The sequence below is a fragment of the Kogia breviceps genome, chromosome 5 (genome assembly GCF_026419965.1).
Source record: "Kogia breviceps isolate mKogBre1 chromosome 5, mKogBre1 haplotype 1, whole genome shotgun sequence".
Lineage (NCBI taxonomy): Eukaryota > Metazoa > Chordata > Mammalia > Artiodactyla > Physeteridae > Kogia > Kogia breviceps.
Genome location: NC_081314.1, coordinates 49,627,681 through 49,648,354, shown reverse-complemented (window position 1 = coordinate 49,648,354; position 20,674 = coordinate 49,627,681). Strand labels below are relative to the sequence as shown.

Genomic DNA, 20,674 nt, shown 5'->3' with positions numbered 1-20,674 from the left:
CTTTAACAAGGAAATGATTAGATACAGTTTATAACATGGTAGTGGGTTACAAATCTGCCTAGTTAAGTATTTGAAATATTTCCTCCTGATATAGTTCTCTAGTCCTTGTTCACATACAAATTATTTTAAGTAATATACAAATAAACATTTTCTTTCCAATTAATATATATATATATGAATACTCCCTAAAACAGGGAGTATTATAGCAAATATTCTCTACAGAGTAATATGAAGATTAAGTGTTGACAAGTTATAAATAATAAGGGTTGGAGCAATTAATGAAGCCTAAATCTTTATTAAGAGAACACATTTAAGAATAAAATGTGTTCATTCAAAAACTCACAATATAATTAGTTGATTTGACAATATCAATAGTTGACTTGTATTCACTGAACCAATAAATAAAGGGCCACTTAGACATGTCACTCTGGAAAATGTTGGAAGGGAAAAAAGATGACCTTCATGCTTGTAAGGATTTTATAGTATAATGAGCAAAGACTCACTTATAAAGAGCTAGTCGTAAGAAGAGACAGCATAGACACCATATATCAGATAGTTTTTTCTTAAATGAAGTGGTCCTAAGTAGAAATATCCAAAGAAAATACCTCATATAAAAACTCATAGATCCTCTCCATCTATATTAGTGCATTGCAGAAGGCAACTGGCAAAAGAGGAATTGTTATTTCTCGTTCCACATATCCTACTGCTGGAAGATGGGTAGGACACTGGCTTGGAGACAACTATGCAAAATGGGACAATTTGGACAAATCTATCATTGGTATGTGAGAGTCACCATCTTTATCATTATTCTTTTGAATCTTCTATTAGGTATTCAAAGTATAGTTCCTATACTTTGTAAGTCCTTCTCTGAAATGTGCTTTTGTCATCATATTTTATGACAAACAGCATAATGAAAAGGCAGTGGGCCAGAAAGCAGGATCTAGTTTATTTTGAGAAAATAATTTCATCCCTTTTGGTCTCAGTTTCCTTCTATGAAAGGACAAGAGATGGGAAGAATAACATATAGAGCTAAGAATAGAAATGCTTAGAAATTCTAGATTCTAGGGAATAAGAATAACTCATAGATGCTAAAGTATGAAACATCTCAAACCAAATTTTGAAAGTTTTCTCACAATAGTTGGATAAAGAGTAAATAAAATATTATTTTAAAGAGAATATATTTGTTTCATATCTATACATACAAATTCTTTACTATTTATATTAGGATTCAAGGAAAACATTCAATGTTTAGAAATATTCCTTTAAAAGAAGAGCTGGGAATTCACATGCATTCTAGTTTATTAAAATGATCATTTCTCAGGAGATTTTTAGCGAATAAATATAATTCAATTTGTATCATATAATGACACCTATGGTTAAATAATTACAGAGACAGCATTTTATTTTAAAAATAAAACCAAGGAAGACTTCCCTGGTGGTGCAGTGGTTAAGAATCTGCCTGCCAATGCAGGGGACACGGGTTTGAGCCCTGGCCCGAGAAAATCCCAGATGACACGGAGCAACTAAGCCTGCTCCATAACTACTGAGCCTGCACTCTATAGCCCACGAGCCACAACTACTGAAGCCTGAGAGGCTAGAGCCCGTGCTCCGCAACAAGAGAAGCCACTGCAATGAGAAGCCCACGGACCACAACGAACAGTAGCACCTGCTCTCCGCAACTAGAGAAAGCCTGCACGCAGCAACGAAGACCCAATGCAGCCATACATTAAAAATAAATAAATAAATTTATTTTTTTTAAAAAATGGAACCACTAACACTTTCTTCTCATACTATAATGTGTTCGTAACGGTTTTGTGATCTAAATGTGTCATCTTGAAAGTGTCAAGGAGGCATTATGAGTGTCTTATTTTTATAAATGTCATTAACATTATAAAGCAAAAAATACATAAATTTCATGGGAAGAAATGATAGAAAAGTATATCAATAATCTGAAAAATGTTTCATTGAATTAGAGGTCAGTATTAGAAATAGAACATCTTCATAAATAGAAAAAAAACAAATGTCAAAATATATGAAATAGTGGCCTTCTGTAATTTTTTCCTAATTTTTTTAGGTATGATGGAATTTAGTTTGTTTGGAATGTCGTATGTAAGTAGCTCTATTCCTTTTATCTTCATCACTTGTTAATATTAAGAAACAAACTATTAAAATTAATTAAATATAACTGTATTTTAGACTGGAGCAGATATCTGTGGTTTCTTCAACAATTCGGAATATCAGCTCTGTGTCCGCTGGATGCAACTTGGAGCATTTTATCCAAATGCAAGAAATCACAACACTGCATTTACTAGAGTATGTGATTACTGCATTTACTCTCATTCCTTTGCCCCACTAACCTTAAACCTTTTTGAATAGAATTCACCCTTCCTGGCTGATTTCCAGATGAATGTTTTGAATCTCTTTACATTTACTGACGGCACCTGAGTGCATCACTCTGAGAAGTTTCTGACTTGAGTTTTCTTTATACTTTGGGGTTCAAGACTTGGTTAGCTGGCATACTTACTGCTGTTCTATATAATTTTGGATTAGCCAGAAAAAATAAAATCCTTCTGGAAATTATTCCAAACCTGGACAGAACGATAAAAAAAAAATCAGTTTCAAACTAAATAATTAGAAAAGTCATTTAAAATCAATGCACGAAGTGGGCAGGTTTAAAAACCAAATGTTTTAAAAATGAGTTGAGAAACAGAAAAAAATAAAAGGAAAAGGGAATCAGGAAAACTAATTTCTGAGTGGTGACACTATTTACTATATACTTTACTAAACTGGAAGAACTTTTTGAGAGGGGGGTGACAATAATAAAAAGTATAAAGAATTGCAAGCAATATCTAAGTAAGTGCTAAATTTTGTTATACTTTCAGTGAAGATGTATAGAAGAAAGTTAAATTATCAAAATGCACCTCATGGAAGAATTGTAGACAGAGCTGGTCTTTTAAGGATGGGTTCCAGCCATAGTAACTGATTGGTAGAGCTCATCATGAGTTTTGAATTCTTCATGTCACCGTGAGAAATTTTTTGTCAGAATAGAAGGGAGAATTTATGTTAGAAAATGAAAAATAAAAATGAAAATCTATACAAGGTTAGAAGGCAGTATGGGACCACATTTTGGAAAAATTTGAAAGTTGGGCAATAGAGAAAACTTGATGGGATAAGAATATTTTAGCAGGAAAACTTTATGTCAGTAATGAAATTCAGAAAGCTGTATTGTTGGGAGAGTGAGGCATGAATCAATAAAATCCTGAACAGGTTTTCATTTAACAAGAATTCATTGAAAATGTATTATTTAATATTTACAAAATCCCTGCCCTAATGCTTTATATAATGCAGGAAGGATAGAGATAACAGATAATAGACAATTATATATATATATATATATATATATATACATACATATATATATATATATATATATATATATATAAAACAGCAGGTACAAATAAATCATATGAGGGAAAACTAGAGTAAGCTAAATGATAGAGATTTATGGGTGTTCTGGTTTAGAAGGGATGCTCAAGGTGGTCCTCTTGGATGAAGTGACATTAGCATTAGAGCAGAGACTTGAGTTGAGGAAAACAACAAATTTACATATATGGGGGAGAATTCCAGTTCTGGGGAACAAGTGAAAGACTCCAAGATATGAATGTGGCTGGAGCTTTTGAGAAGATGAAATGGGAGAGGGTAAGGCTGATGGAGTACTTCTGAATAAAAATCTACAGAACTCAACTTAAGTTTAATTATGAGGTAATATAATTGAATTTAGAAATGTATGGTTTAGAATTAAATGCTTGTGTTTTATCATGTTAAAACTGAAATAACATCAACAAAGTCAGTATGCAACAGATATGATCTTTGCCTTTTCTAACTTGACTTTGAATCTAGTAACAGTAGGATCATATTGATATATAGCTTAATATTTCTTGGACCATTGCACTTTCAAGGTTTTGCCTATTCTAGCACTACATGTACTGGTGATAGCAATGGGTCATCATTCAAACCTTCTTACTACTTAAATCTAGAAAAGTTGGAATCTTCATAGATATGATACCACTCTTAAGGGCTCTGCTCCTGTTGATAACAACAAAAAAACATTGCAAGTGTTGCCCCCTGGAGTTATGTGGCAGCCTTGTTTTTTCCCTTGGTATAAATTAGAATATAAAATACTAATCATTCTCCTTATTATTTTTTTTAGCCAGTAAGTGCAATAACATTTTTTAGAAGCTTTTATCTTTCCAGTGTCAATTTTAGTCTTTTTATCTGGAGAGTATATTCCAGAGCAGACATGGGTATGTTCTTTTTTCTTATCCAACATTAAGTAGACCCCCTCTTCCTCCTATACTATTAATTCTTTAGTACCATAACTTATTCATTTCTCATGAGAATACACAATGTGAAGGGTCACCATGATGGGCTCTGCATGTCTGTTTATTTCATTACATTTATATATAGCATTCTGTTTCTCTCCTAGACTTTTCACCCTACACTGAGCATCACCACAGTTGGCAACGTGTTTGTGACCTATTCAAATGTGAACTGCTCTTTACATATGTTCACCTAAATGAAATCAAGCCATGGACTTAATTTGCATTTTTCTTATTAAAATATTAGTTATGCTTTCTCTTTCCATTGTATGAGATAGAAATAACTACTCCAAAAGGTTTTTGTGATGTAGCACATGACAGTGAATTAAATTATGCCTTTTTTAAATTCTTCAAATATGTATTTGAAAATTATGATTTAAACAAGGACAACAGCTTATGACACTTTCATTTTGCTTTGTTTCAGAGACAAGATCCTGTTTCCTGGAATGCAACTTTTTCTGAAATGTCAAAGAATATTCTAAATATTAGATACACTTTATTGCCCTATTTCTATACACAGATGCATGACATTCATGCTCATGGTGGCACTGTTATCCGACCCCTTTTGCATGAGTAAGTACAATTTTTTTTTCCTATCACAGAGAGAGTAATTTACTCAATAATCACTGCCATATAAAACATTTTAAATTGAAAGCTTTTTCATTGTTATTTAAGTGTACATTTTGTGTTAATAAGCATTTACATAAATAAATCTACTAATAAACAGACTAATATATGCCATTAAAAATGAAACACAATTAATCAGTTTTTAAAAGTAATAATTCTTAGGAATAACTATTGTATACCAGGTATTGTTTGAGAGAATTTACATACGTTATTACATTGAGTGTTTTCAAAAGATCTTGGAAATAAGTAATATTATCTCTATATTATGGTTGACTTAATTGAAGTTTACAGCAGTTAAGTAAATCCACTATATATAAATGCCTGACTAAAGAAGACCATCCTAACTCCTCCTAGAGGTGTTCTAATTGGGTACCTTAGAACAGTTCTACCATTCTCTGTGACAATTGTTTTGGACTTACTCCTTGAAGCTCAAACTGTTATATGATCAAATATTGAAATTCTATTCTATGGAGTATCGTTGCAAAAATTTTAGCCTGTTCTATTTTTAAGACAAATACAAGCAATTTCTTATGGATGTTACAAAAAAAAAAAAAAAAAAAAAAAAAAACCCACACATTCAACCATAAATACAATAAAACCCTTGAAATGATCATGATATATTTAGCTTCTTGTGTGTCCTATATTACCAGAGTAATTGATTGAGGTGATTTGTTAGATTTCACTATTGATAAATCAATAAAGAATAAACAGTAAATATTTACTCAAATTAAACAGTAGTAGCCAAGGTAAAATTACCAAAATAATAAGTAGATCAATATGCCTTCTGTTCTAATAATAAAAGATCCAAGTTTCAAAAAAAAAAGGGAAAAAATTCAAATTATCCTTTAGTAATTTATTACCATAATCCTTTCTTTATTTCTGGTAACATTTTATTAAACTCTTCCCTCTTTTATTTCTAGAATTGTCCTCTTTGTCTTCTCCCTATTAACTTTCCAGAAGAGCTGGGGTATCAGCACTGGTCTGAGTCCCCAGCCAGAAATATCATTATTAACTATGCAGACTCTTGTCCTGCTGAGAACTTCTGGGTTTTTGTTCCCATGGGAAGTTCATAGAGAAAAAACCCGGCAGTGAAAAACATTCATAGAGAAAAAACCCAGATTAATTTAGCATTAATCTCAGTTTAGAGTAAAATAAAACACAAAGAACAAAAATAAAAAATGTATGTTTCCATTTCAATTAAAGAAAAATTGTGGACATTTAATAGTGGCAATTCTCAAACTATAAAAAGCAGATTTTGTTTTTTCAGCCATTTATCTCAAACTCAGAAACATATTAACAAATGGAAGAACCTTTAAGGATTTATAAATTCACTATTCAATGAGCTTAATTTACATAGGATGTGCAAACTCTTTTTAAAGTTACCAAATTAAGACTCTTATAACACACTTGTCTCACACTTTTCTTCCAGAGTGTTTATAATTCTTGCTTCCTGGTTTGTTGGTCTTCTACTAGACAAAGTTAATATTTGAATTTATGTGAGTTCTCTTCAAAGGAGATTTCTCACTCGGTCTTACACATCCATGGCAACTCTGAGCTTTGTTGGAAGGTGTAGTCATGGTCTAGATTTACTTATAAAGTATTGTACTACTGCACACTGAATTCCAAGTGATAAAATTGTTTTTGATTTTTTATGTTTTGATTTTCATTTTAATCCACAAATGTCCATACTGCAAAATGTGATTTTAATAATTATGGTATTCAGAAGAGATACATTTATTTGATTAATTTTGTAAATATTTTGTCCAGGTTCTTTAATGAAAAGCCAACCTGGGATATATTCAAACAGTTCCTGTGGGGTCCAGCATTTATGGTTACCCCTGTATTGGAAGCTGTAAGTCCTACCACATATTTTTGTTCACAAAATAATTTTTCCATGGTTTATATGTTTTTAATGACTATATCTTTAAATTCCAGTATGCTGACACTGTAGAAGGCTACGTCCCTAATGCTCGGTGGTTTGATTACCATACGGTAAGTAGTTAAGGAATTCTGGGGGGTTGACTAAACAGAAATGGGTACCAACTTAATTATAGCCTTTTTATTAATGACATACTTGTTTTCCTTTCCACTTAAAAAGAGCAAGATATTTCTTGCTAATTATATCAGAATCAAATTAATAAACAGTGAAAGAGTTAATTTATTCTGCCATAGTTTCTTATGTAGTCATTGATTTATTTTACCAAATAAATGTGGAAATTATACAGTATACACAAAAAGGTCATTGCCCTTTATTAGGTATGCAGAAAGATCATTAAAAGTAATGCAGTCCTTTAAAGAATAATGTATATGACAAATCAATAATAACTTTTGTGACCCATCAAAAACCCATATATTTTCTTCATGTGAGTACCACAAAAACAAGTGGTGGTAAATTACTTTCAAAGCTATCAATAAACTAAGGAATAAGTATATGCATTAACAACATGAATTCCTGAATAAATGTTTGTGACTTTATTATTTTTTAAATAAAAAGTATATTATTTGATTCTATAAATGTGCCCCCTCAAGTACCAATATTGCTGGTGATTCTGCTTCTTATTGTTTTGCTATTTTGTCCAACGCTGTCATTTCCAGGGCAAAGACATTGGTGTCAGAGAAAAATTTCATACATTTGCAGCTCCTTTATATGAAATAAATCTACATGTCCGTGGTGGTTATATTCTACCTTGTCAAGAGGCTGCTCAAAACACATTTTACAGGTAAGTGAAATGTTCACTGAACTCAGATTAGATTTTGAGAGAGAGCATACTAGAATTGTCAAGAAACGGGAAAGGTCTGAGATTTTATCCTACTTCCAAGCTTACAGGTTAGCCTGCCACAGTTTCATGGATTCTGAGTCTGAGACAAAGGTCTTTCTCTTGGCATAGCAAGAAATATGAGCTTCATGTTTGCTCCAGTTGCCCCTGTCCCCCAAGTCTCATGTGGGTGACATCAAGTGGCCCAGGTAGATACTGCCCACCCAGGAGGCTTATGTCACAGCTAAGGAAGGCAACACTTTGGAAACTCAATCTTTTATAATAGGCTGTAAGCAAAAGCATCCATTCTTTGCCTTGAAGGGAGAAAAACTGTCATTGCTTCTGTATGTAAAATATGTAGAAATTTGAGAAACTCATGGAAAATTGTCCTCCAACATGATAGAATGTTTCCCCAACCAAAATACCAATGGAAACTTAATGTCCTCTGTGTAAACTTGCAAAGGTATTGATAAACGAATGTCTTGTATTTTAAATGCCAGTCTCATGTAAGACTTCGTCATTTTTTCTGAGTCTATTTGGAAAGAAATATTTTTTACTTTATGAAAATATGTTTTTAAAATGAACTTTTATGTGAGCTTTAAGCAAATATGGCTCAGAGGGCTTCTCTTTCCTTCTATCTTTTCTGCTCCCCCTTTTCTGCTTCCATCAGTCCTGTGACACATACCCGGACCCATTTTAGTCTATGAAATGTATATATCCATTGGCAAGATCACTACTCCTTCATACTATTTAAGTCCTCTGCTGTCTGCAGAAGAACCAGACCTATTTGTAGCAACCTTGTCCCATTTAACAATGAAAGGTAACTCAGATTTTCTATCCATTACCATTTATAACTGATCATCTGCTAAGACCACTTATGTGGTATTCTCTCCTTCATACTCAACAACATGTCCTATTTCCACGGATCATGGGTTCATTCTGTCTCCTGTGACTGATGTAAGAGTGAATTTCTGAGACCAGTCATAGAGTCTATTTCCCCTGACTAAATTCCTGGCTTAAACATTCAGATTCTAGAGGACTCAGTTCTGTTCCTCTTCTCATCTCATGCTGTACCCACTCTTGTGGTGATCTACATGCTGACAGTCCCAATTGACATGAATAGACTCTTTCTAGCTTCTGGAGCTACCCAGATACATTTCTATCAATATTTTACCCTGATGTCAGTTGAAGAGGAGAAAAATAATTATACCTTAGAAATGAGAGTTTCATGGAGGAAACCATTCATAAGTTGTGCCTTGAGTAATCCTTATGGTATGAGAGACAAGTAGAGAGGCCATTCTGGGTGTTCTGGGTGTGTGTGTGTGTGTGTGTAGGTGGGTGAAGTAAATAAGATATTGGGTTTAGGTATACTGTTGACCTTTGAACAGCATGAGTTTGAATCACATGGGTCCACTTTTACATGGATATTTTTCAATAGTAAATAATACAGTACTACTCAGCCCATGGTTGGTTGAATCTGCGGATGCAAAGGAACTGTGGATACTTGGATACACATTGTTCATTGGTCACCTGTATATACAGGGTAGAATGAAATTTGTGAAACTTTTTTTTTTTTTTTTTTGTGAAACTCTTTTAATCTTATTTTAAGTATGTTAGGAAATTGTGGGTTAAACCAGATTTTAATGTTGCTAATAAGATCTTCTTATCTTTTACCTCAGTGACTATGAATTGAAATACATATATACATGCATGTTAAGACATGCCAATATTTGTACATGGAAAATATAAAGTTGCTGTGGAGATTTGAACTCTAGATATTCTGGATATTTTAGGAGACTTCCATAGCAGTATAACCTTCAACATTTGTGATTGGAAAAGGCAGATAGCTAAGCATAATTGGTTTGAGAAACCCTTCCATAGCAATATGAGGCTGTCAAACCAAGCTTGTATACTGAGCATGGAAGCAGATATTTAGTTCATAGATAGGCCTATTGTAGGCACAAGCTTCGGAAGTACTGTCCAATCCAAGGAAAAGACTTGCAATTCTGGCTACTCTTCACATTCTTATTAACAATTGCCAATGATAATTAAGTGATTTATATATGGAACTGTGAGGAAGGCTTAAATCATATGAGATGAAAGCATGCCATTGAAACAGCTTTATGTTTAATGGTCAATGACAGGATTATCAGAGAGAAGAATAAATAAATATATCAATAAACAATATGGTTTTAATTATAAATGAGGCCATTTCTGTTTTGTTATAGTAGGTGAAGCCTTGATGTCAAAGAAATGCATGGTATTTTCTATTAAATATAAAGGATTTTATGGTGTATATAATTTCCATTAACTCATTAAAAAAGGAAAATCCTTCTATTTTCTTTGCCTAAAACAGTCTGTGTTCCTTTGGACACTTATATGGATGTCATATCATAACAAGAAACATGCTACTCTATAAACCTTGTAAAATTGTATTTCTGTCTTATAGTCGAAAAAATTACATGAAGCTCATTGTTGCTGCAGATGATAATCAGATGGCACAAGGATCTCTCTTTTGGGATGATGGAGAGACTATAGGTAAGTGTTCCATTTAGGAGATAAATATAACTGGTAACATACATATTACCTCACATGACTTTTTTATTAGCTATTATTGTACTTTGGAAGCTGAATAAATAGCCAATAATATTATTCAAAGCTAAAGTAGTTTAATAAATAGTTGAATCAACTTAAAAAAGAGACTTCCAAATATTTAAAGACTTTCTTCTTATCATAAATATATTTAATCCCTGTGATCAATGTCTAGATGATGAAGAATTTTGTGTGGGTAGAGCTGATATAGTGATCATCTTTGTAGTCCCAGAAGTTAGCCCAGTGCTGTTCGCATAATAGACACTCAGTATGTGTGAGGTCAACTGAGCTGAAAAGCCACGTTCTCGTGCGCACATATTGATGCACAAAGGATGCCTCTAAAACATGAGAGAGTTCAGAAACAAAACTCAAACTTGTTCTCTGTGCTTTATGGCTATAGCTTTTGTTTTGTTTTTGTTTTAATATTCAGCAGTTTTTTACATGAAAAGCTTAAAGATTTAAACTTAAATCTTTGTTTACTCCATGACTATTCCTCAAAATCAGACTGCACTACTAAACTTTTAGCAGTGCTTGCTCTGCTACTTGGGATAGTTTGTAAAGAATGTATATTCTGGGGCCCATCCAAATTCCATTAATCTGGGGAGAGGCCCAGGAATCTGCCTTTGAGTAAAATGCCCCCAGGTCATTATTATGCTGTTAAATAAACACTGTTAGAGGATTAGGTTTACTGACTGCCATTAGTAGTGCCAGCTCTGCTAGATGGGACTTCTGAGCATTCTCTTGACACAAATCTTTGTCTTAAAAACTAACATCTGCGTGGAGCCATAGGGCAGTTCACTGCCATCTAAATAAATTATCCATAGATGAGAGATTTTTCATTAATAGCAAAGACATACATCTTTCATCTTTTCAGGTAAATCATAGTTAATATTCTGCAAACATAATAAATAGAAATTTATTAGTGAGTAAAGCATATCAGAAAGTGATATAAGAATCATATTGTAATAAGCAAGACTCAAAAATAAAATTACCTCATCCTAGTGTTTTGTGATTTAGAAGGTGAAGAACTCAACTGCTATTAGTTAAAATCATATGTTTTCAGAGCCCTGAACTTCATTAATACATTAAGGAAGGTTCTAAAAAGTTTGCAACCTTTTTGCCTCACTGGGCCCAGCAAGAGACACTCTGAATTTGCCTACAATTTCCCAGGGATGCAAAGCTGAGTTATACATAATTTGCATGCTTGTTTTGGGATATCTGAATCTTACTATCTAACAAATTAAGTTAATTCATTTTAACAGTAAGGGGGACAAAGCTTCTCTTAGAATTTTTTTTTCCAGCTCTTTCTATCAAACTAAGATAGCAGATGAAAGAACTTGGTATAACCTTTACCCTGTGGAAGTTTCATGGCAGATTTTTTGTTTTATCACTGGAAAGTAACTGAACATAATTCATATATTTCTCTCTGTTCTCTTCATGCAAGAATACAAAATTGTTCTGGCTCATTACATCTACTTTTTTGGCTCTATTTCACAATCTCAGTATATTTGTTATAATTAAGTATAAAGATCTCAACTAATCCCCTGAAATTTCTTGTGAACAGCAAAAACAATACATAACAAATGCTTGGAGTCTCTGGATTTATTAGATCAGAATCTCCAAAGAAGTCTTCTCTCATAGCAAGCTTGCCAATCTACTCGATAAACTAGATGATATCTAAATGATTTCCTCTTTTAAGTACATTTAAAATTTATGGAATACTATTGAAATAGTAGAAATACGTCTTGGTGAGCTCTAAGGAGTTCCAGTTCTTTATGTCTCAGCACAGAAAGAATTAAATGAGAGGCAAAGTGATAGATAAGAAAAGATTTATTAGAATAGGGTGTTTGTGAGGTTTACAAGCAGGCAGGCAAGAGTGTGCCATGCAGAGAACTTAGTGGGCTACAGTTTTATAATCAAAGGAAAAGTGGGGAGAGGGAGAAGACCACCTTCTTCCTCATTCTTGAATAGATGTCAAGCTTCCTTCATGGGGCAGGGAGGTTTTCTTGTCCCTTCATGGTCAAACCGGGACTGTCATGGCACAATGGAAATGAGCAAAAATGTGGTAACATGTACTAAAATATGGTAAATCATCTCAGGTTTCAGTATAATGTCACCTTTTCCTTATATTTTTGTTTTTAGTGTGGTCAGAAAAGCATGTCCTAGGAATTATTAACTTACTGACCTCACTGGGCAGGATGTGGGTCTCATTCCACCATTGTTTTATTGTTTTGGGGCATGTCTCATGCTTATGCTGTATGGTTTTGTTGCTAAGCAAGCCTGCTTGATTTTGTGGTTAAGCAAACCTACTCTCTTAAGTGATCACTAACTTACAGATTTTTTTTTCCTTTACTTACAATCACCTACTGGAATTAACTATTTAATCACTTACTTGGTCCCTTTACTCTGTCCCAATCACTCTTATTTGTAGACATACTTTTCTCTAAAAAAAAATCAAAAATAAAGCAAAATAAACTTATTTTGAAATGTGTATATATTAAGTAAATTTTGACTGTTCTAGCTAATGAAATTATAGCTTAGTAAAATATTAATTTGTCCTACTCATCTTAGTGAAATAGACATATGTCTACTCTGGACTAAGTTCATATGTGGTATCTTTCTCTTATTCATTAAAAACAGCAAAACAGCAAAATCATTCATATCCTCTTAATAGCTTCACTTTTGTTTTCTTTTATCTCATTGATTTGTACTTTAAAAATTGCTCTTAAAAATTTAAGCTATAATTATGTATTTTAAATTAAGACTAAAAATTTTGCCTCAAAATGCATATTAAATAAGTGATGTATACATTAATATATACAGAGAAAGTTTGGGGCAGAATATCATTTAATTTTAGTATAGGCACAATTAGTCTCAAATTAAGCAATTTTTTTCCAAGAATTAATGAATATAATGCTGGCATGTATAAGTGGAAAAGAGAATAAAATTTGTTGCTTTTTCAATGTTATCCCAATACTTGTTTTAGTCATGAATTTGACTCTACTTTTGCCTTTTTGTCTTACACGTTTGTTTGGTTTTACATATGACACAATCATAGAATTCAGAGAAAACTGGACATAAGTCTAGACTTCATAATAAGTAGTTGTTTCACTTTTGGTCATTTATTTAACTTTTCTTTTCCTCTTTTGTACAGTGAGAGTAATAATAATACATATCTCTTACAGCATTGTGATAAAGTCCTTAGAATCTGACAAACAATAAATAATAAATTTTAGTTCTAAGATTATTTTTTAAACTGATTTTAAATTTGACAAGATTACATCTTATTTAAAGAGCTGAGTATAAAGCCTATGTTTTATCAGTTTGATTTCAGTTGACCTGAAATAATCTCTCACAATTGAATATTTTTCTCAAATGACACTAGGATAAGTTACCATCATGTTCTCTTTTCTTTATAATATTATTTTATTGTCTGTCAGTCATTGAGGTGGCCAGTAATTGTCCACGACTATCATACCTAACTCTCTTTATTGTTACACTTCTTCCACCCTCCCAGAACTGTGTGAAGGTGATTTTACATGTGTCACTGCTTTAGTGTTACTCTCCTGCATACAAACAGGCACACACCAACTTACCCGTCCATCTAGTACCCTCTCTGGTGACTCATCCTTCTTATTTCAGTGCTCCTTGAAATGTGTTCAAATAAGATATATAAACTTAGAGAAGATTAAATATACATTGATGGTATTTGGTACACTTTTACGGTGAAAGAAAAGCAAAATATACAGTACTAGTATTTACTATTGCTCTTCTTTGGAAATATAAATACATCACTCTTTTTTTTCTCTATAGACACTTATGAAAGAGACCTATATTTCTTTGTACAATTTAATTTAAACAAGGTATGTAGTCACTACAGATCATTTATTTGCAACTGTGTTAAATAATATTTGAAGTTTTATGCTGTATTTTATATTTACATATTTTATACATATTATATAACATACCTCTTTTCAAATATATGAATAAACAATTTGCTATACTATGAAATACATTTTGGTTAACAGATATATGCTTTTTAAAGATGTAATTGCTTTTGCTAGATGAAGGATTTAATTTCTTTTTCTTTGTCTTTATAGACCATCTTAACAAGCACTATACTGAAAAATAGTTACATAAACAAAAATGAAATGCGGCTTGGATACATCCATATATGGGGGAAAGAAAAGACTCTTGTTAGTGAGGTTAATCTGATATATAATGGAAATAAAGAGTCTGTTAACTTTGAAAACCCAGACCTGGAGGTAAGTGATGTAAGAAAACGTTTCTTTTTAAATGAGCTATTCAAAACGTCTACATGAATGTCTTGTATTTCTTAACCCTAAAGAAACATAATTATGGGTCAACTATTACTTCCTTGTTTGTTTATTTTCATTAAACATTCATATCTATTTCCATATTATCATACTTGATAACATATAAATCAACCAAACGGCATCTATTTAATAATTGTTCTGATATAATCAAAGCAAAATTAAATTTACATTAAATCTCTAAATCATTCTCATCCCTCAAAACCTAATACTCTTCAAAACCAAAATGTTCACTTTTGAACATTTAATATGTCTTAGATAAAATATACTTGAAAATCCTTGCAAAATTAATAGAATTGTCTATTAGCATCTATGAATAATTTGACATAGAGCTGTATAAGGATATGATTTACACGAAGGAGTCAGGATTCTTATGTTTAAATCCCTTTGCTGCTAGTAATAAGCTTTTTACATTGAATAAATAATTTCAGGACTTCTTTTTCCTTACAGTTAAGTAAGAATATGCAAGTAAACAACCTCTTAAGCTCCTTCCAGTCTTAAATTCTGTGAGAGTAGATTTCAAAGAACATATATTCTAGAAGCCAGCTAACTGTTTTAAGTGTTTGATCCAAGATTAAGGCTACATCTGCACTGCTAAGTGTGTATACACATACCTGTTTGTGTTTAAAGTTGAATAAAAACAACTAGCTTTTTATCAACTAAACACTTCAGATGAATTTAACTTAAAAAATAGCTAGCTATCTGACTACAACTTAAAAAATAGTAACTGTATCTTGGGCGCAATTTTAGGTTTTCATAAATTGTACAAGATGTAAGAGTTGAACAGCACATGAGAAGCCATTTCTTCAAGTTGAAATTTAACATCTGTCCTATTGTTATTGCTGTTCTGTAGGCAATCAGAATTTCCCCTTTAATATGCAACTATTTCTTAATTACTACTTTAGCATTAAAATACTTCTATTTCTTTAAATTCCATCAAGGTTGGAAAATTAGAGTTTTATATATTTAATGACCTTCCATGGTAAAATAAAAGTTGATAACCCACCACCTCACCCCCATTTTTCTTCTTTTAAAATTTCACCTGTTTATAAAATTCCAAAGGTAGGGAATCAGTGATTTAGTCCAGTGGTCTTATATGACAAACTAAGAAACTGAATCCTTAAAAAAGAAAATTAATTCCTCAGGAATAGTCAATGATTATCAATCATAATTAGAAATCAGTTTTTTTGAACAGTGCAATGTTCAATGAGATTAAAGAACACTGGTTTTCCTTACATTTTTTCTTGTTATTTATTACAACAATGGTGAAAAATAAAGCTCACAATTTTTACTATAAAAGTAAACTAAATACAGTCAGCTGAACAATGTCAAATAAGATATTTTAACATATCAAGTATTATTTCAAGATAATTTTGACCAAATACTTGGCATAAAAAACACTACTTATAAAGAAAAGTTCATTCCACTGCTTTCAAACACATTCACAAAGAATTTTAAATATTAAGAATAATTTTTTTCATGGTTCATTATCTCAATGATTCCAAAAGAAGATATTAACTTTACTAACAAAGGAGTAGTCCCTTCTAAGTGTATTGAAATAAAACAAATATTTATGAGTATCTACTGTTTTCTGAATTTTTATAGATATATGGGAAAAGGAGGGAGTAGTCAAATTCTTTTTCTATTTTGGTGGCCCTTTCCGTGAGTGTAGAAATTATATGCAAAGGACATTTAATTGCTCTATCAATACAATTTTTAAAACACTTTCCTAGCAGCAATTATGCCTAGTTGCCATCTGTATAGGTATTAAAATCTATGTGAGGTACTGCTTGTTTTTCACTTTTGATATAAAGGAATTAAGTTAGGTTTTGGTGTAAGATGGATCAGTTTCAAACCTGACTAATAGATACTAAAAAAAAAATTTACCTTTTACCTTTTAAACTCTTCTATTATGAAGCATGGGAAATAAATCCTAAGACTCTGTGCTTTAGTAAAGAATAAATTTTATAAATTCCCCAGTTAGTGTTTGGTATTTGTTTAGCAGTAAAGAAATGTTGGTTTTCTTCTTCTCTTGCATATTTGATGACTGAATTCAACTTTCTGAGCTAAGGCACTGAGAGTCATGTGAGTCTATTGGCACAATGGAAAAGTCTAATGAAATCGACATATTATAAAAATATTACAGATGATTGTTCGAGTACAGTGGCTTAATTGGTCATCTCCATACTTAGTCCCTATATAGTCTGACAGAGATTGTCTCCAGTGAAAGAAAGTAACATGCACAATGAAATCATTGGCAATAAATTCAGCATCTTAAAGCCCTTTAAGATTGATGTAAAAGAAAACATATTTCTAAAATCTCAGTTTTGTCTCTAGATGACTGGATAATATTTGAGGGTGGAATGCATAGAGATCTATGTAGTGCAATTATGAATAACTGCATATATAGGAGTCATGGAGAAAGAGTAAAGTAGTAGAAATAAGATAATTGGTTAATAGTCTCAGTTTTTAGTTGTATTTTGACAACCATTCTCCTCTCTGAGACTTATTTTCATCATCCGTATAATGGGTGGGTTGGGTGAGACTATTACTGAAATGGTTGTGAACTTTCTGGAATAAAAATTAATCAAAATGGAAAAGAAAAACAAGCTATACCTGTTTACTAATAAAGCATTTATTTATGGAATTAGTTTTTGTTAAAAAAAACAGTTCTGATTAAACAATTAATTACCTTTTTTTTAGATATTAAACATTGATCTAAGACAGAATAACGTTACTCTAGATGAACCAATAGAAATCAAGTGGTCATGAAGATCACCATCAGTCCCAGTTGTCAAAGAGAAATTAACATCTGGATTTAAGTTTCACCATACTTATTTACTTATTCACCCTAATTATTTACCCTCTTCATTTATTTCTTATATTGTGTAAAATGTGATTTTCATAACATCTATCTAAAGTTATTGCACAGTGTACAACATTAATACTGATTTTATAATATTAACGTGGCCTTGATTCAATGTTTTAACATATTTAGGAGAGTTTAGTTGTTCTAGTTACTCTTGCTAAGTATCAGCTAAAACTGTATACTAGTTACTAAATATATAATGTGTGTAATTAAGATATAATTAAAATAGGTGATTTTTAAATTAAGCAAAATTTTAATGTAATTTTATATATTTTCTTCAGTGTTTAATAGATTTAAGTTATGTACCAATAATTGTCATCAGATTTAATTATTTCTTAGTGTGTACATTTAATTAGAAAAGAGAAAATAAAATATATATGTGCATACAGTGTACATTTAAAAATATTTTTCCAAAAGAAAATTGTCTTGGTTTGGGTTGCTGTAACAATTTACCATAGAATGAATGGCTTAAACAATAAATATATATTTCTCACAGTTGTGGAGCCTGGGAAGTTTGCGATCAGGGTATTTACAGATTTGGTGGCTGGTGAGGTCACTCTTTCTGCTTTGCAGACAACCAAATTCTCCTTGTGTCCTCACATGGCACAAAACAAAGAGAAAGGATGCAACTCTCTGATGTCTCTTCTTCTAAGACACTAATTCCATTAATGAGGGCCCCACATGCATGACTGTGTATGTACCAAAGGCACATCTCCAAATACCATCACACTGGTGATTAGAGATTCAACATATGAATTTGGGAAAGGGGAACACAAACTTCAGTCCATAACAAAAGTCCAAATTTCTTCTTCTAACTTTGCTTTATGGATAGGAGAAAAAAATATTACTATCTATTCTATTTAGTTAGTGGAATAAATCATCTAGCTCATTCATTAAGGTTGGAGGACTCTCTAAGTCATGGCCTAAAATAGTAATCGATTTTTTTAACACTTATGTTGCTTTGAATTTACTTAATCAACTAATATCTGTAACTTGATATAATTCTTTCCTAATTAGAATATTAGAATATTGTTATAATGAAATATTTAAGACAATTCATAACTCATAATACAAGGCCCAGGGAAAAATAAAATGATAATGGCTATAATAAAAAACACAAGAAACAAGTGTTGGTGAGAATGTGGATAAAAAGGAACCCTTGAGGACTGTTGGTGGCAATGTACATTGGTGCCACCACTATAGAAAACAGTTTTGAGTTTCCTCAAAAAATTAAAAATAAAACTACCATATGATCCAGCAATTCCATTTCTGGGGATTTGACTGAAGAAAATGAAAACACTAACTGAGAGAGATATATGTGTCACCAATATTTATTGCAGCACTATTTACAATAGCCAAGATATGGAAACAACCTAAGTGTTCATCAATGGGTGAATGGATAAAGAAGGTGTGGTACATATATACAATGGATATTATTCAGCTATAAAAAATAATGAAATATTGCCATTTTTGACAACATAGATGGAGTTTGAAAGCATTATGCTAAGGGAAATAAGTCAGAAAGAGAAAGACAATACCATATGATAGCTCTTATATGTGGAATCCAAAACAAAAACAAACAAAAAACAAACAAGCAAACAAAAAACTCATTGATATAGAGAACAGATTGGTAGTTGCCAGAAGCAGGGCTGGGGGAATGGGAGAAGTGGGTAAAGAGTGTCAAAAGATTAAAAAATTAATAAATAAATAAAATTAGAATATCGTTATGGTAACTCAGAATACAAGGAACAGGAAAAACAATAACGATAAAGACAATAGTAATAATAATGAAGTTTAATTCCAAGAAATATTATAACAATTAAGGGGAATTGACAAGCAGATTATAAATTAAAAAACCAGATGCTGAGAAGAAATCCAGTCGTTACAGATGAGATTATAAATGAGTGCAGCCATTTTTGGAGGGAAATAATGTCATTTGTATTCGGTAAAGTTGTTTGTATTTTCCCTTTGACCTTGAGATATTCTCACAGATGTGCACAAAGAAGTATGTACAAGCATACTCACTTCTTTTATTTCTTTTTTTTTTTTTTTTTTTTTGCTGTACGCGGGTCTCTCACTGTTGTGGCCTCTCATTGCGGAGCACAGTCTCCGGACGCGCAGGCTCAGCGGCCATGGCTCATGGGCCTAGCCGCTCCGTGGCATGTGGGATCTTCCCAGACCGGAGCACGAACCCTTGTACCCTGCATTGGCAGGCGGACTCTCAACCACTGTGCCACCAGGGAAGTCCCATACTCACTTCTTATTGATGAAAAAGAAAGAAAAAAAAAAAAAAAATCACTGACTGCTGTCAGTTTAGAGTTAGCTTGGTCCTAAAGATTAGGCTGTGTTGTTTTTCTGTGAAAATAAGTATTTTCACGGAACACTTACATCAGACAAGTTCATCTGTAACCACAATGGAACAAGACAATAAAAAGTCCACTCCATAAACATTTTGAGAACAGAAAACAATAGAAAGACTCTCCAAACCACAAAATACCAAACACCTTCTTCTCTAAGTTAATATGAGTGACTTGCTTTTTTTAATCAATTGCAGCTTTAGTCCTACTCCATTCTTTCCACCTCCAGAAAAATAAATTAATTAAAAACATAATTAACACAAAGGCATCAATTTTGACTATGGTATCAAAGAAATGGAGATAGTGTCTATCCTGGTAGTTCCCCTAATGATACTATCCTATATGGGACCTAAGTCACTTTGCAAAAAGAAATTTTGGTCCCCATAATGAAATATTAGTTAAAACATATCAGCTTTAAATATACACCTAACTGGTTCAATGTAATTATTACTAAAGCAATTTTTATTTTGCTTTCAATGTCATACTTTATATATAATGTGAAGGCTTCTAGGTATACATTTTAAAAGGGAATGATGTTACTTGCAGCTATCCATATAAAAATGAGATTTCTATACTTTGTCTCCTAAACAACCTGAGGCTGTCTATGCCTTTGTTCTATGCCACCACTATTTCTCCTTATAATATCTCTAATAGACCCACTAATTTTTCCCTGCCTTTTCCAGACAAGGAAGAACTGACTTACCTTAGGGAACTTCAGGGTATCAAAACAACTTCCCCTATAATAATATCCTATTTCTGT

At 32.2% G+C, this 20,674-nt stretch overlaps 1 protein-coding gene across 1 annotated transcript in view; it reads left to right on the top strand.

Moving 5' to 3' along the window:
• Positions 1-17,460, top strand: part of SI (sucrase-isomaltase) — a 155,228-nt gene extending 137,768 nt beyond the window's left edge. Inside the window, exons 38-48 of the mRNA XM_059063987.2 lie at positions 645-778; positions 2,075-2,109; positions 2,197-2,313; positions 4,804-4,952; positions 6,774-6,858; positions 6,942-6,998; positions 7,602-7,726; positions 10,212-10,300; positions 14,168-14,217; positions 14,455-14,619; positions 17,392-17,460. Coding sequence (XP_058919970.1) covers positions 645-778; positions 2,075-2,109; positions 2,197-2,313; positions 4,804-4,952; positions 6,774-6,858; positions 6,942-6,998; positions 7,602-7,726; positions 10,212-10,300; positions 14,168-14,217; positions 14,455-14,619; positions 17,392-17,460 — 1,075 coding nt within the window. The remainder of the gene's footprint in view (positions 1-644; positions 779-2,074; positions 2,110-2,196; positions 2,314-4,803; positions 4,953-6,773; positions 6,859-6,941; positions 6,999-7,601; positions 7,727-10,211; positions 10,301-14,167; positions 14,218-14,454; positions 14,620-17,391) is intronic.
• Positions 17,461-20,674: the final 3,214 nt, after the last annotated feature.